The sequence below is a fragment of the Dipteris shenzhenensis genome, chromosome 11, assembly GCF_047967505.1.
Source record: "Dipteris shenzhenensis isolate YYH24624 ecotype China chromosome 11, Dip_SZ_1.0, whole genome shotgun sequence".
Taxonomy (NCBI): Eukaryota; Viridiplantae; Streptophyta; class Polypodiopsida; order Gleicheniales; family Dipteridaceae; genus Dipteris; species Dipteris shenzhenensis.
Window position 1 is genome coordinate 6,249,589 of NC_141606.1, and position 17,507 is coordinate 6,267,095.

The 17,507-nt window shown below is 45.9% G+C and overlaps 1 protein-coding gene across 3 annotated transcripts in view; it reads right to left on the minus strand.

Annotated features, from left to right (window-relative positions):
- Positions 1 to 17,507, minus strand: part of LOC147896541 (hyperosmolality-gated Ca2+ permeable channel 2.3-like) — an 82,935-nt gene that overhangs the window by 29,332 nt on the left and 36,096 nt on the right. For all 3 annotated transcript variants that reach the window (XM_087381616.1, XM_087381615.1, XM_087381617.1), the window contains exons 5-6: positions 6,647 to 6,841; positions 6,240 to 6,538 (exon numbers count right to left, since the gene is read on the minus strand). In XM_087381616.1, coding sequence (XP_087237742.1) covers positions 6,240 to 6,538; positions 6,647 to 6,841 — 494 coding nt within the window. The remainder of the gene's footprint in view (positions 1 to 6,239; positions 6,539 to 6,646; positions 6,842 to 17,507) is intronic.

Below are 17,507 nucleotides of genomic sequence, written 5' to 3' on the forward strand. Positions count from 1 at the left end.
TACTAAGTTAGTAAGCGGTGCACCTGATAACATCCTTTCAAAGCCCGCAGCAACGGGATATACAGTTTTCGATGAGCCCGAGTTGATTAAAATGAAAGGGCAAGTAGCCAATCATGATGTGATTCTGTTGTTCGACTCAGCGTCAACACACAATGTAATTAACTCGAAGCTTATTAGGAGGCTCAAGTTGAAAACTAGTCCGTCTGACTATGCTTATATGGTCAGGATGGCGGACGGAAGTTCAACTGAAGTATGGGACCCAAGGGTTACCCAGTTGGAACTTCGAATACAGGACTATGTTGAGAAGCTGGACTTTGAATTAACCACGCTTGCTCACGCAAATATAGCCCTAGGCATGGCTTGGCATTTTTGAAAAAATCCAGCCATTGATTGGAAAAAGCATATTTACCAGTTCAAGATGAACGGGGTGGAATATGTTTTGCGAGGTGAAAAGGATTTACCTCGAGGACCATTGATTTCAGCCATGGAAATTCGGAAGACTCCGAAAGAGTTTCTGTGTCCGTGTATAGCATCGGTAGAGTCGATTGATGATGCATCAGCTAGCACTGAGGCTACCCAAGATGGGGAAATGGCTGAGTTGGCTAAAGAGATATCGGAGAAGTTCTCTGATTGTTTTAGGGATGAGTTACCTTATGGGTTATCTCCAGAGCGGAATGTTCAACATAAAATTGAGCTTATCCCGGGGGGCAGAACCTGTAAATAGACCTCCCTATGGATTAAGCTTTACAGAGGAAGCTGAGGTGCGAAGACAACTGGAAGAATACCTCAAGTTGGGACAGATTCAACCCAGTTTTTCACCTTTTGCTTCGCCAGTGATATTAAAGAGGAAGAAAGATGATACTTTTCGCCTCTGTATAGATTACAGAGCATTGAATAATATCACTATTAAGCACAGGTATCCGATGGCTCGGATCGATGATTTGCTAGATGCATTACATGGGGCCGTAATTTTCAGTAAGATAGATCTTAAGTGTGGCTACCATCAGATCCGTATTAGAGCCGAGGATGTGCATAAAACCGCTTTCAGAAGCAGGTTTGGTCATTATGAGTTTTTTGTAATGCCCTTTGGACTTACCAATGCTCCAGCTACATTCCTCATGCTTATGAACAATTCACTACGTCCGTATGTCGGAAAGTTTGTAGTACATTTTATTAACGATATTCTAGTATTCAGTAAAAGTATTACTGAGCATCGCGAACACTTAAGAAAGTGTTCAGTACTTTGAGGAAAGCCAGTCTTTATGTAAATAAGAAAAAAACTATACTGTGTATAGTTAGACTTGAATATTTAGGATTCATAATTACTTCAGAGGGGGTAGAAATGGATCCAAAGAAAGTGGCTGCGATACTGACTTGGCCAATCCCTCAGAGTTTGACCGCTTTGCGATCATTCTTGGGATTTGTCCAATAGGCATATCAAAGGATATTCCGAAATAGTATCGCCATTGACTGATCTGACCTCAGATAAAGTACCTTTTATATGGGGACAGAATCAACAAGAAAGTTTTAACACCATAAAACAAGCTGTGGTCTCAGGTTCGGTGTTAAAAATAGTTGATCCCCAGAAACCGTTGTTCCTGGAAACCGATGCAAGTGGTGTTGCGGTAGGAGCAGTTCTCCTCCAAGAGGAAAGGCCAGTAGCCTTTGAAAGCAAGAAGCTTTCTCCCTCTCAAAGAAATTGGCCAACTCATGAATTAGAGTTGTATGTTGTTGTCCATGCTTTGAAAACATGGAGACATTATTTGTATGGATCAGAGTTTTATGTGAATGTTGATCATGATACTCTGAAACATTTTAGTAAACAACCTGACTTGAGAGGCCGCCAAGCTAGGTGGGCAGAACTCATGCAGGAGTTTAATTTGACGATTCGGTACCGAAGAGGGAAGGATAATGAAGTTGCTAATGCGTTGTCACGCATTATGCATAACATGAGTTTCACGGTGTTAGAGAGTGCTCTAATGGCCGAGATTAGAGAAACTCAAAACGTGGACGAGTTCGTCCAGAGCCTATGGCCTAAGGCTCATGTGTTAAAACCCGGGGAAAAGGATGACCTGGCATCCAGAAAAGGCCAAACTTATGCAAGATATGCCATAAGGGATGGTATGCTGAAAAGAAATGACAAGGTAGTAGTACCTAATCAGAATGATCTCAGGCAAAGAGTCATTCGACAATGCCATGATAGCCCATGTGCAGGACATCCAAGAGTCGAGAAGACATATGATCTCGTGAAGCGAGATTTCTTTTGGCCAAAGATGAAAAAGCATATTCATGAAGTAAGGCAGAACGGGTGAAGCCACCCAGCCTTTTACAGCCCTTGGAGACACCACTAAGTAAGTGGGAGAGCATTTCCATGGACTTTATTGTAGGGCTGCCTACGACACAAAGTGGATATGATTCTATCCTTGTGGTGGTTGATCGTCTTACCAAGATGGCTCACTTCATTCCAACTAGAGAATCTGTTAGTGCCCCGCAAGTGGCGGATTTGTTTATTAGACATATATTTCGTCTGCATGGATTACCCAAATCCATAGTGTCAGACAGAGATGTCAAATTTACCGGTCATTTTTGGATTGCGGTATTTGAGACACTAAGGACTGAGTTGGGTATGAGTAGTGGGGATCATCCAGAAACGGATGGTCAGACAGAAAGAATCAACCAAATTTTAGAGGATATGCTTAGAGCATATGTGTCATTGAGGCAACATACATGGGACAAGTGGTTGCCATTGTTGGAGTTTGCCTACAATGATAGAAAATATTCCTCTACAGGGTTCAGTCCGTTTGAGCTGAACTATGGTTATAGACCAGCGAATCCAACTATAGTTGGAATACCTCAAAAAGTGCCTAGTGCCGTAAACTTTGTGGTTCAGATGCGGGAGATGCTAGCACTTGCGAGAGCTAACATCCGCCAAGCTATGGATAGAGCTAAGGCGTATGCGGATGAAAACCGATCCAATAGAGAGTTTAAGAAAGGAGAAAAGGTTTTTCTCAGAGTTCCTTCGCACTCTAAGTCTTTGACTGCAGGAGAGTGTGCTAAGTTATCACCTCGATATTGTGAACCATGGTTAATTCTAAAAAGAATAGGCAAGGTAGCCTATAAATTAGAATTACCACCGGGGTGTAAGGTGCACCCAGTGTTTCATGTTTCTCGTTTAAAGAAAATTTTGCATACAAGTGACTCACTAATCGAAGGTGTTGTTTTGTTTCAGGAGATAGAGGATAATGCCAGACGCAAACCAACAAGAATCCTGGACCGAGGAACAATGCAAGTGCGCAATCGGAAGATACCCACGGTGTTGGTTGCATGGCATGGACTACCTCTATCAGAAGCTACCTGGGAATCCGTAAACCAGTTACGGAGAGTGTTCCCACATTTCATCATCGAGGACGCTGATGCTTGAAGAGGGAAGGAATGTTATGCTCTAGCCGAGATAGCATGACCTCGGAAAGATCGGTGGGCATTTTCTCTTAGATGACCGACTTTTGTAATATTTCATGTGCGTAAATTAAATGGTCAAGGGAAGTAACTGCCAAGGTCCTAGGTGAAGGTGTATTGGCATCGACTAGGTGGTTCTGAGTGCTCAGGCCTAGGTGCACCTAAATGTGTAATAATGCCAAGGGGCAAATGGTTTAATTGTGCCCCAAGAGAGGGGTAAATGGTGTACCAAGCTAAAGGTCTAAAATGATGACATGTGGCAGGAGGGAACCATCTAGGGAATTGTGGGCTTGTGGATAGGCATGAAACGAAATTGAATTACGTATCTTTGACGGACATGCAATCCACAAGGAGGCTGGGAGGATATTCGAGATGCCAACGCCTAAGAATTTCGTCCGTGAATCGACACAAAGAATGTGAGACCAGAAATGAATGTTTCATCCGCTGCATTAGGGTTGGTTGTAGCAAGCAATCATCTTCTCTACAGATTCTAGAGGAGTATACAAATGTATTTCCAAAAGATCTCCCTAGAATGATACACCTAAATCCCTTGCTAATGTAATAGAGCTCATACCAGGAGCAGTTCTTGTGTTAGAGCACGATATAGATTTGTGCAGCATGAATATACAAAGCTTCAGTTAGCAAAATTTCTTAAGAAGGAATTCATTAGACCAAATGGGGACCACCCTTCTTATTCCAAAAGAACATATCATCTATGTACAGATTATAGAGGACTAAATAAACAGACATCATCATTTTTCCTGAGATAGATGATCTATTGGATCGATTGTCAAGAGCTAATAAGATCTTAGGTGTGGTTACCACAGATTCGAATAAAAGAAGAGGATATATTCAAGTCTGCATTAGCACTGGCTATGGGCGTTATGAGTGTACTGTTCTACCTTCTGGTTTGGCTAATGCTCTTGCAAAATTTATTTGCCTAATAAATAATATTTTCATGAATAGTTGAACGATCTTGCTCTTCTTTTTCTAGATCATACCTTGATCTGTTCAAAAATTGAACAAGAACATGAGACTCGTCTCAGAAAAGGTTTAGAGAAGCTGAAAGAAAATTCTTTGTATGGAAAAGAGTAAATACTTGTTTGCTAAAGACTCAGTTGAGTTGTAGGTCATGTCATCTCGAAAGACAGGATGGATATAGATCCCCAAAAAATAAATTGGTCGTTCAGTGGCCAATCCCAACAAGTGTACAAGAGGCTCAAATTTTACTAGGTTCTGAGAGAAAACATATAAGAGAATTTTCTAAGATTGCTTCATCTCTTACAGACATGACAAGGAAAGAGAGTACATTTATTTGGGATGATCAATGTCAAAATGCTTTTGATACAATTAACAGAAAATGGCTAAGAATTGCATATTGAAAATTTCAATTTAGATTAACAAGAAAATGGCTGAGAATTGCATATTGAAATTTCAAAAATTGGGGAACCATTCACAGTCACTTGTGATACGTGAGTTTAAGAAAGCCGACTTAGTTTTTTGGAGAATATGACATGAAGGGTGATTTAAGGTTGAGAAAAGCCAAGAGAATTTCCCATGGAAATGCAAGTCCATTTAAGAAGTGAAAAAGTTATGGAAACTTGGCTTATAAACTAAAACTTCCCAAGAGGTTCACCTTGCATTCCATGTAAGCTTGTTGAAAAAAAATGTGGCTAACCCTGATCATATTTTACAAGATTTACATAGATTGCAAGAAGATGGAAGTCTAAGAGTGATTCCGCACACCATTCTGGATAAGTACATGCAGTAACTCAAAAACAGAACCACATGGGAGCTGCTGGTAAAAGTATGATCTTTACCATGTTGAGGACCAACTTGGGAGATTGATGTTTTGTGTGCAGAGTTTCCAGACTTTTGCAAGCTACAAGTTTGATACTTTAAACTGGTTTTTTTGCTTGGATTTCCGTGTTGATTTTTCAAATGCACGTTTGAGACCCCGAACGATTAATTTCGGCAGATTGAGATAACAACGGAAATTATAAAGAACTGAAAGGTGGTTAAAAGTCGTCTTATTTGATTGATTATCTTCAGATTCTCACCTTTTAGGATATGTGAGTCTTCAAAGATGGCTGATTTCCAGTGAAATTTCAAAGAACTTTCTAAATCAAGATAATGGGTCTATATTTGAAATTCCAGATTGAGAAAAACACATTCATGTTGGGAAGAAACGGGGATTTTGGGAAGACGAACAGTTTTCTCACCTCTCAGCTTTTGGAAGAAAGATTTGACACAGATTTCAAGGCGGTTTGGGAGGGATCCAAATAGAGTAATCGGATTGAGATTGAGATTATGATTCGTCATCTATCTCCAATCAAGATTGAGATACTGGAGGCAGAGCACGGAGGTGGCGGGGTGGTACTTCTCTCTTTATTCCCGAAGTAATTCCGCTTGTAAAAGATCCTCTTTGGAATAAAGAACTTTCATTCTTCTCCAATTTTGAATTGTGAATTCTTGATCTTTGTGACTTGGCACCTCACAGTATTTGGATCACAACAAAATATAAGTTCACTTCCCCCCTACCAAGGGAAACAAAAGGGTCCATTACTCGTAGTGTGTAAGTTCTCTGAACTGTTTCACTAGAGTATATAATGATAAAATATGTATTCCAACCAACTTCTCAGAAACCAACACAACAGTAGAGCATACAGTTGCATGAAACATAGTCCTCAAGGGAAACAGAGAAGGCCTTAAAAAGTGAAGGACATGGTAAAGCACATAATAACAAATCGGGAAAAAATGGAAGAACTAATAGAGATACTCACATGGACAGTACTGTTTGCACAAAAGGAAACCATGTCTCTAAATTCTGAAGTGTAGAAAGAGTGTACACCAGTCCAGCTGGAATAACAAAAAGGACAGTGATGCAGCAGAAAACCACTCCAACTACTAGCCTGATTAGCCACAACCGTGAAAAAGGAATGGACAGATTGCGCCAGTTCACATCCCTTGGCTCTGGTGCCCATTCTGTAATCCACTCCAAAGGATTTGGTGTTTGCAGTGTTTGTGCAGTCACAGCTGCGGCCCATCGTGTTTTAAAACACACAAACGAGACAGGAAGCTCCTGCAAAACATTTTCTCACTTCTACAATGCCAAAATATTAAAAAACAAATGTTGCAAAAGAACCTAAAACTTTGATAACATTTAATAAACACATACTAGTTTGCCTACCTTCCCCCCTTTGACAATGCGTAACTGAGACTCCTTTATTTGCTGCCGAAGCTCTTCCAGTCGCTTCAGATAAACCTCAAGAGGGTCTTGTTTAGTACCAAAGAGTCCTAGAAAACCTGTCCTTTGCAAAACTCGTTCAGTGGGTGGTATTGACTGCAGAATTCCCACTTCCCTCATCAACCACTGGACCTCCCCCTGAGCAAAGTACAAGTGACACACATAGAGGGCTTACTTATGAAAGAAATACTTCAATGGCAGACACAGGGTGAATTTCAACGCACGCACACTAAGAGAAAAGAGAAAGCAGAATCATGCAGACAATAGAGTACATAATATGACAAAAAGTGTGGCAACTGCCGATTCAACAATCCAAAATACGACTGTTGAAAGGCCCATCGATGTGTTCAGGATGTTGTAAACAGATTACTCTCCCTCCAAACCTCTGGCGAAGTAGCCGACGTCAGGTTTCTTAGAGCAGGTTCCCACGCACAAGCGATCCTTGTTCACTGCCACCCCTCCCCCATGAATTTGACCGTAGTGAGCTGGAATGTGCATGGCCTTCATGACCGTGCACGCAGTCAGCCACAGTACCTGATTCTGTTAGAAATGACCCACCAGAGGGTACGCACAGCGGAAGACTGATAGAATAGCCTAGGAGCTCACACAGTGTGGTGTGGGGTGTGGAATCACAAACTTATTAACTTATGTGCATAAAATAGATGTGCAGACTCATCAATAGACAATGAACCAGCCAGATAGAGAAACCACCAAAATAATATATTTTCATCCAAAGCTATGGACACAATACAAAAGAGAGAGATCCAGAGTCCCACCAATGGTGTGGTCCTCTGATCTTACCACAAGGTACTTCTCCTATCTGCTGGCTATCTCTAGACTCGAGCCCGCGTGTCCACCTCGAGCATCTGTAGACTTTCTGTCCAGAATGGTTCTCTCTACCTTACTGCCTGTAGATCAGCCTAGGTAGGCAGCACTTACCAGCTCAGTCTGCAGCCCTCTTTAGGTCTCCTTCTCCTCCTGGGAAAAGGCCCAAGGAAGCCCTGTCTGCTGTAAATCTGCTGCTCCAGAGAATGAGATATGAGGGCACAAAGGCCCTCCTTATATAGGGCACAAGGCCCTCCAGAACCAACCGACCAGCCAGCCCAAATTGGGCCAACTGGCTGGTCTGTAGCAGCCCTAACCAACCGACCAGATGGTTGGCTGGTTGGCTGCCTATCCAGCCCTATTTAGGGCCCTTTTCCAGCCCTTTGTTCCATGCAGGGCCCAGCCCCTTTGGACTGCTTACCCCGCCACCTGCCAGCCCTGTTGCAGGCCATAGACCTGCCCAGTAGCTGCTGCAACAGTGCGACTCCATGCTGCTACTGATCCCGCCTCTGCTCAGCCCTTGTCTGGACCCTGGCGCACCCTGCACACCTTCTGTACACTGCCCTGCAGCAGCCCGTACTGATCCGTACAGTGGCTGTCCCCTTTCTCTGGCCATACCTTGCCCTAGGTCTCCCTCCCCCATGCTCTCCTCATTTGGGGGCTTACAGATGGGGAGGTGACCTTTCCAACAGATTCTCCATCAGCAACTGCAGCAGGCTCTACCAGTGGACTTTCTCTTGATTCAAGAGTACATGTTCTCCGCAACAGACAGCACACGCCGTCACCGTCTTCTCCTTGGGAGGGGCCCAGAGGTTTGGTCCTCAACAGTGGGCAGGGGTGGAGGGGTCTGCATCTCAGCATCCAGGCGGTAGCCCCAGACATTTTTGCACAGGGTGAGCTCATTCCAGGCCGCAGAGTGTGGATGGGCCTTCAGGTAGGAGAGACTCAGATTGATGTCTTAAGCGTGTACGCACCTGCTTGCAGACAGCACCACCCGTCTTTCTAGCTACATCTCACAGATTTCCTCCTAGAGGTGGACTCATGGATTGTTGGAGGGGACTTCAATAATCTTGAGTTCCTGGAGGATAAGCACGGAGAAGCCTCTTTTGCAGAGATGTTAGCAGGGAAGAGGAGTACTTGGGAGCAGTTCATCTTTGCAATCCATGGCAGGGACCCCTAGCAAGAGCCTGAGTTTTCTAGGACCCTGGGCAGCCTGCGCTTCTCCTTCGGCCAGCAGAGATAGGATGGACTACTGGAGCGTCCGGATCGATTCTACATCGGGGATAAGGCTTTACTACGTAGTGGCTCCACTGCCACTATGTCCGACCATTCTCTAGCAATCCTGCACTTAGAGCAGCCCCGTCACCGACTCCCCCAAAAAAGGGTTCATATTTAAGATGTTCTTTTCCAAGAGGCTGACGTTCAGTAGTTGATAGCAAATCTCTAGAGCCATCCCGAGAGCAGACCCAATGAGGGTTGGGTGGCTGAGGATTCAGCGCAGCAATCGGGAGCTCCAGAGTCAGACCCTCAGATGGAGAGTGGCTCTTCAGGAGCAAGAGAGAGCCCTTCGCAGAGACTTTGCATCTATCGAGAGACTCAGGGAGCAGGATCCGGGATCCCAATGGCTTGGAGCTACAGGATTTGGAAGTTCACAGAGCAGAGTACATGAGTGTGAGGTAGTGGACAGAGTTTTGAACAGTGATGGTTAGGTAATCACTCACTTCTGGCACATAGCAACAGTCTTTCTAACAAAGTTGTACAAGATTGTGGGCAAACTTGGTGTACAAGATAAGAATTGGCAGGATGCATTGCAGTGGGTCAAGGTGAATGTAGATTGTAGAATCTCTAATGCTCAAAGGAAAAGAATAGCCTAGAGGAAGAACTCTGGAATCTTTGTAGAAAGATATGTCCCCTGAGCTTGATGGTTTGACACCCAAATTCTAGCCATGAAGAGGATCACTCTCTGAAGATCTAAATAGTGGCCTGGTAAATTGTTTCTCATACCATTCTTCCCAGGCCAGGTGGGTCCAACAGGGAGATAGGATGACCTAGGAGTTCTTTTAGGCCACCGGACCACGGTCCGCCGGAGCCCAACTTCAGCGGCTTCAAGACCCACAGGGACACATGTGCACGGACCGCAGGAGATCCTTGAGCTGACTATAGTCTTTTCAGTCAGAGGAGGTATCGCCCACCACCATTCTGGCTAGAGAGGCGGTTTGGGAGAAGGTCCCCTCAGTAGTTTCACCGGACCTTACCACACAATTAGAGGCTCCTTTCACAGACGACGAGTTGTGGGAGGCCCTTCCGGCCCTTCCAACCCAGAAGTGCCCTGGCGAGGATGGCCTAAACCCGACCTTTTTTCGATGCTTTTCGGAGCATATCTCCACCCCATTCAGACTAGCCTGCCAAGAGATCTTCGACTCAGGATCACTCCCACACTCCTTGAGCAGAGGCTGGATATGCCTACTTCTAAAGGGGGGCGACTCGTCAAACATTCGGCAATGGAGGCCGATTACCCTTCTGGACACCACTTACAAGATCTTGGCGAAGGTCTTGAGTCTACGTCTGAGATCCCACCTCCCAGATATCATTCATGAGATGCAGACTGATTTTGTACAGGAGCGTAGCATCCTAGATAACATCTTCACGTTCTGGGAGCCAATGGATTGGGCCAATGAGGAGGCGCAGCCGCTCATCGTTCTTCTTCTCGATTTCCAAAAGGCATATGATAGGGTGGAGTGGTCCTTCTTGGAGGGACCCATGCAAAGGCTCGATTTCTCAGAGATGAATCAGAGGGGTATCAGCTCTCTATGCGGGCAGTTCCAACCAAATGATTATCGGGGGCCACACGGGCAAGGCCTTCCCTCTCTCTCGCTCAGTGAGGCAGGGCAGCCCGCTGGCCCCTTATCTTTTCCTTTTCATGGCAGAGGCCTTAGGTTACTTTCTGCGCTCCCAAACTCTTGGTATTACAAGGATGGAGCTCCTTGACTCCGAGTTCACAGATGACACAACGCTATATGTGGATGGCTCTGCGGCCAGCCTGGAGAGGGTCAGAGGGGCCTTAGCCATTTATTGCAAGGCTTCCGGAGCTCGCATAAATTGGACTAAATCTGTTGGTTTCTTCATACGCTCAAAGGACACCCGGGAGGTTGGCTTTCATTGGATTCCGAGAGGAGAGACGGCGCGTTACTAGGGCTGCCAGGTAGGCATTGACATTTCGGCAAAGCAGCAATGCAGCCCGGTCCTAGAGAGTGTCAGGCGGAGGCTCTTATGCTGGGGCTCTACCAAACTCTCGCTTGCAAGTCGTGCACTAGTGGTGAAAGGTACTCTTAGCCACACCCTCGTACATCGCTTCGTGTTGGTGTTTTCATCGGGGTTGCATGGGGCAGCTAGGACACCTAGTAAGAAACTTCCTCTGGTCGGGATCGGATGGCATGCATGCAACACTAGAGCTAGGGTGACCTGGCAGACAGTGATCTTGCCACAGACGTAGGGGGGACTTGGCATCATTTACCCAGAGATGCAAAGCAAAGCCCTCTTGGGCAAGCTAGTTGTGAGAGGCCTTACTCCAGGGGCGGAAGCCTGGAAGCTCCTACTCCAGCGGGAGCTTCTTGGGAACACACCTCGCATTAGGGGGCAGTGGCAACAGTCTTACAAGTGGATCTTCTCCGAGGCTCTGTTGACAAGGAGGGGCTCTCCGTAGATGCAGAGTGTGGCAGAGATTGACAGGAGGACTCATACGGGCTACGCCGCCTTGCAGAGAGGAGTTTGAGAGGCAACCTCTCGTCTAGCACCCAAATATCAAAGACCTCGAGGGGCGCATGCTAGGGCAACAGACTCATATCAGATGGGCACAGTGGAATAAGGGACCGGCCAGATCCTTTGGGACATGGAGACGACTTCCTAGAGAGACAAAGGCCCGCAGATAGGCCCTCTCTTACCTCCGAGGAGCAGATATCAGGTTGCAGGAGATTGAGGAGGTGATCTCGGACTCTTGGTGGGAGAGACTACGAAGCCCTAGGACCCCCCATTACTGGTCAGGACAGTTCTCGCGGACAGGAGTACCGCTCCGGATCCGCTTCTTTCGGAAGTCTCTTGGTTCCGCCCAGTCTCATTTCTATCGGGTGGGACCAAGAGGCTCATTGTAGGACGAGTCGGAGTTGGAGAAGGAGACAGAGGTGGACTTAGAGGACCTAGAGTAGCAAAGGATCAAGATTGTGGGTCGCTTGGGTAAGACTTGATACATCCATCCCCCATCATCTTATCGACCCTAGAGGGAGCGGTTTGGCGCCTTTGGATTTGGGAGGGCAGACCCTTGTGCCACCTTCGGTGGGACCCAGGGGAGTGGTTTTGGCCCGCCCGCATAGGGCACTCAGACCGGAAAAGGAGGTCTCCATCTCGTATACCACTCACATCAGGCAGCGTCTACGACTAAAGGCAACAGCATGGTCCCCTTCGAGGGACCGCCACTAACTCGAGCACGATGTCCCACAAGAGGTCATAGGCCGATTTTGGTCTCGCCTCTGGACGAGTTTGCGCCCGCGGAACTTCTTTTGGTTATTGGCGCATGGGAATCTGCCCATCGGCCCCTGGCTAGAGCAAATGTGGATTGATGGCAGATGCACTGGTTGTGGGGATGGAGTTTTGGAGACCATCCCGAACTGTCTTTGGGACTGCCTCGCTGCACAGCGGATTTGGTTGGTGGCCCTCAAGATTGTTGCTAGCATAAAGAGGATGAGCAAGCATTTCACGTGGGGGATGGTGGCTTGGCTCACGGAGGGAGGCCACGCCTTTGTGATCGATCCTGTCACTCCGGCTTATAGGATACATGGACAGCAAGTTTTCAGGATTGAGATCCATGATGCACTTAAGCCCACCCACTCACGCCCACCAGCTCTCCCGGAGGATGGTGTTTGGGAAATCGCCTCTAGCATCACCGCCTAGAACGTATGGGTGGCCACATGTAGCAGGGTGATGGCGGGCCAGTCGAGTAGCCATCTCGCAGGGTATCATCGTCACATTGCGCGCCATTTGAGAGCACGGTATTCCAGGCTCGAGAGCGACTGTCGAGAGATAGGGGCCTTTCTGCCAGACATGGCCGGCAGGAGTTTTCTAAACCCTTTCCACGAGGGGTATTCGTTGGGCATATAGACCACCAGCATGGCTGCTAGCTCCTATTTCGAACTCTCTATAGGCAATAAGCCGTGAGATCCGAAAACGGATGTTGTTATTGTAGTTGGCAACCAGCTCTTTTCTTTATTTTCATCGACAGCTCCTATTGGAAGCTGGTTGTATGGTGTTTTCAAGCATCAATAGAATTTACTTCTTGCAAAAAAAATTCATGACCCTACTGCTCCAGGTCACACCTTTTATAGTGGGCAAAGGGAGGAAGGAAAAGAAGGACAAGGGGTTGGGGTGTGGCAGTTTGTGTAGGGATGCACAAGGCATATAAGAACAAAGAAATCATTCCACACTCGAGTATACACATCATTCCACTTATCACATGTGTGTGTACGTGTGTATGTGCATGTGCATGTGCGTGTGCACGTGTTCGCGTGTGGGTAAACGCGTGTGGATGCGGGCGGACGTGCATGCGGACGTGTGCGTGTGACAGACGGGCGGGCAAGCCTACACGTGCATGCGTGCGAGCATGCATATGTGCGCGTACCTCTGGGTGCATGCGCACGCGCGCACGTGTGTGCGTGCATGCGTGCGTGCGCGCAATTGTAAAGTCTTTAGTGATCCCAAATTTTCTTTGTTTGCTTTCTTTAAGCGGTCTCTGAAGCAATCTTTCTTTGATTGCTTGCAGACTCACCAAATAGATCAAGCTGTATATTTGGCATATACTGAGATCTTCAGTTGATGTATTTTCTAGCGCCTCTTTTCTGAGGTGACTATTCTTGTAATATAATCAATCAAAGCTTTCACTAATAAAAGTGTGTTCATCCAAAGAATTCTTTAAAAGCCTACATTACAAGTGACAATCTGCAAGTATCTGTCGTGCTCTTATGCCTAATGGTGTTTGGACTTCTTCTCGAGCACAACCAGTATGCAATCCAAAGATACCCACGGTGTTGGTTGCATGGCATGGTCTACCTCTATCTGAGGCTACCTGGGAATCCATATACTAGATGCGGAGAGCGCTCCTGTGGCAAATGAAAATCTCCAAGATGGGATGGCCTTACTATTGAATTCTTTCTTGCATATTGGGATATCCTAAAATCAACTTTGCTGGGTATGATCAATTATGCTTGGAAAAATCATACATGCCGGATTCCTGAAAAAAAGGGACTGTAAAAGTTCTTCCAAAGAAACAAATATGTGAATTTTTGGCTGATTGGAGGCCTATCACTCTTATGCATGTTATCCTAGAAGCAGCACTATGATTGCTCAAGCTTATGCTGATGATTCATTTTTACTCCCCGGAATACTGAGCACAATCAATCCTCCCTAATGCATGCCCTATCCTTAAATGATTTGGCCGTAGATCTTCATGTCAGTTTTCAGAAATTTAAGTTGCTACCTTTGCACTCCAAAGATTGGCATTCTCTTTTATGGCTGGGGGAAATTGTCCAACCTACTCAACTGGTTCGCCATATCGGTTATCCTTTAGGTTGGATGATTACTCATTGCCAACAAACTTACTGGATACTTCAAAGTTCAAGAAAAAACTTGAATAGTGGAAGTTAGCTACTTGGCCATTGCATGTCAAGCTACGGATTGTTCAATCCATTTTGATGACATATATTCAATTTTACTTGCCTTTTATTATGTTCAGCAAGGGAGATTATACATCTTTCATGTCTCTTGTTATGGAAACCTTCAGGTGCTTCAAACATGGCAAAAAAAATTTAAGATTGCTATCGGTGCAACATCTCTATTCGCCAAAGATGCATGGGGGTCTCAATATTCTTAACATCCATGTGCATATTTTTGCTCATAAAGGCAAAATGATGCTGCAATTTATGCAGGGTTCTCAGCCTTGGACTGCCATGATGCACCAATGCTCTCACAACTCACCACCCCTGCTTTTGGATATTGGCAGCCCAAGTCACTGGGATTTTCTTTTGGGTTGTATTGATGGTAAGATTAAAGGCTGTCCACTGATATCCAACATGTTGATGGACTGGAAACATATCCTCTCGCATTTGGAATGGCATGGCCGGGATTCCTTGCAGGGAAGAGCTGAGAGCATACATTGGTCAAGGGTTTTTGTCCCTCCGCTGGCTTTGCAGAAGCCTAGATCCACTCGGTTGCACATGTTATTCATGATGATGGAACCCTTCTTTCTTTTCCTTTGGCTGCTGCAAAATATGGTCTTGGCATGCATTATTGTCCTATATGGCACACTATTTCTCATATGCTTCAGTATTTTCAGCAAGTACCACCACTACAGATTGAGGACTGAGGTGAGGACCGGCCTCAGGATTGGACTCTTCAATTGCCAGGTTCTACATGCCATCCCTTTGAGGCTGTCTCACATTACTGTATCTTCTTTGTCTAGAGTTATTTTGCCCTTGCCTTGCGTTTCACAGAGGGCAAATCATCTTTGGCAAATGAGTCGTCCTGCAAAGTGGTGGCGAAAGCACCTACGGGGGATTTGGAATTCTAAAAATCCCTCTTCAACAACAAGTTTTCTTGTGGAGACTTGCTAGGAGTTCTTCCATCTAGGCAGCTTTTGCACGCAGACATATTGCTCCGGCTGTTTGCCGCAGATCTTTGGCTCCACGGGAATGAGTGCCTCATCTTCTCTGGCATTACTCTCACACTCGTGATTTCTTAGGCTTCCTTGGGCAGCATTTGAGAACCATATTTCCAAATGCTTTTTGTGGGAAGTTTTTCTTGCTTTTTGGGATTCACCCACCTAGACGGGAGTTGGATTTGGTCGCCACTGGGCACTCTGGACTCTATGGAAAGACAGAAACCATAGAGTCTATGGTGATCCTACTTTTTCTCTTTTATCTTTTTTCAGACACTCTTGCAGTAATCTTTCTATGATTGTCCGCAAACTCAATACATAGACTCTGATGTATACTGGTCATATATTGAGATCTTCTCTTGATGTATTTTGGCACATCCCATTTTGGGATAGTGACTCTGTAATATTAAGTAGCAAAAATTTCCACACAAAAGTGTGTATGTGTGTGTGTGTTGAATTTTTTCTTTGTACTTATTGGTGGGTTTTTACCTCTTTTGGGGTTTCCCACACAAAAATATAAGATTTCACTATTTAAAAAAAAGTGTGTGTGTGTACCTTCATTGGTGTGTGGGGGGTGTGTGTGTGTGTGAGAGGGAGAGAGGAGAGCTCCCGTCGTTCAGCCAGCCTCTAGACGTCTTCCAACACCCACCCTTTGTTGTCAGCACTTGTACGGCGCCCGTAACGGTCTTCTTGCTGCTTCCCGTACAGCCTACGTGGCCTTCCCTGCAGGTCGTTGTTCCGTACAGGCTCCAGTTTGCACCCCGTACAGTTTTGTGTGCCCACGGTTGGGTCTGCCGTATGCTCCTGTCAATTCCGTACTTTCCTGCCAGTCCCTGTTTGCACTTCTGTACTTTCCTGCAGGTCCGTACAGCTGCCAGTCCGTACAAGCAACGTTTCTCTACAGTTTTGGGGCTCCGTACAGGCTGCTACCTTTTCCTGTGCATGCTGGGTGGTGTTCCCTCGTGTGCTGTTGCTACTCCCCATTGATCCCTCCTCTTCTCCTCTTCCTTTACCCCTTCCGGTTAGCTTGGCAACCTTCTTTCTAGCCTTTGCCAAAGTTTCTCTCTTGTGCAGCTCTTTTCCTTCTTCTCCTTCTTTGCCCCTTCTTTTTTCAGTTCCTTGCTTTTCCACTCCTTCAGCTACAATGGCAGATTGCCCCTATGAGAAGACTTTTCAAAAGGACAGGTCCGTTCCGAATAAAAAACAAAAGCAGGTGATGGGTCAGGATGACCCCCTTTATGCCTCTGCAGAGGCTCAGCTCGTTTACGAAGTGATGCATGAAGGTTTTGAGGATACCCGCAAGGGTTGGAAAGTTCCACTTCCCACTACAGGTATAATGGTTGAGGTGGATGACATCTTTGATCCTGTCAAGGAATCTGCCAAGCATGCCATTATTATTTTGTTTCTTGGACGTATGCCTACTGCTACGGATGTGGACAATTGGTCGACTAGAACCCTAGGAGGGTGTTATGTCAAAAAAGTCCACTATGCAGTGAGAGGTTTTTTTAAAATCATCATGGCTGATGAAGAGCACAGACAAGTTTTTGCTGGAGCACTCTCCGCTCTTCTATGGCCAGCAGATGGTCCATGTCTTGCCCTAGTCTCCTACCAGGGATTATCAGGCATTCACTCGACACCGCTGCCCTGTATGGGTAGAGGTTTTTTCCTCGGTGCATGGCGTCTCTATTGCCAAAAATTGCAGCTTCTCTTGGCAAGGTGGTTTGTCCACCGAGACCAAACGGCAATTCGAGTCGCTTTTGCATTTTGTGGGACACAGATAATCCCACCCCGGCTTCTTATTCGGTTACTATCAATAATGTTTCCATGGGTAGTGCTTTTTACAAGTTGAAATGGGGGCTGTTTGCAAGAGCTTGCTTTGAATGCAAGCAGTTTGGGCATATGGCTTCACATTGCCCTTCTCGAGCTCCCAAACTACCCGTGCAAGCAGAAACAGTCCCGCCTCCAAGTAAGAATTCAAATGCCTGTTCTGTGATGAAAAACAACGGGGTCAAACAGTTTTTTGATGTCCTCTTTCTATGCCTTCGGCATCTCAACCTCAAGTGAAGGGCAAAATTTTGGATGAAGCATGGTAAAGTTCTCTCTCCTAGAAGACCTTTACCCTCCAGGACTTGGAATAGGGCATCCTCACAGGGCAAAACCCCTGTTGAAAATTCGGGAATTGGTTTGACTTTGGCAGCAGTCACTGCTAATCGTACCCTCTTTCCAGAAGAGGAAGTTGTTGCTCTCTTGTCTTCTCCTCAAGCTGATTCTTCTTCTCAA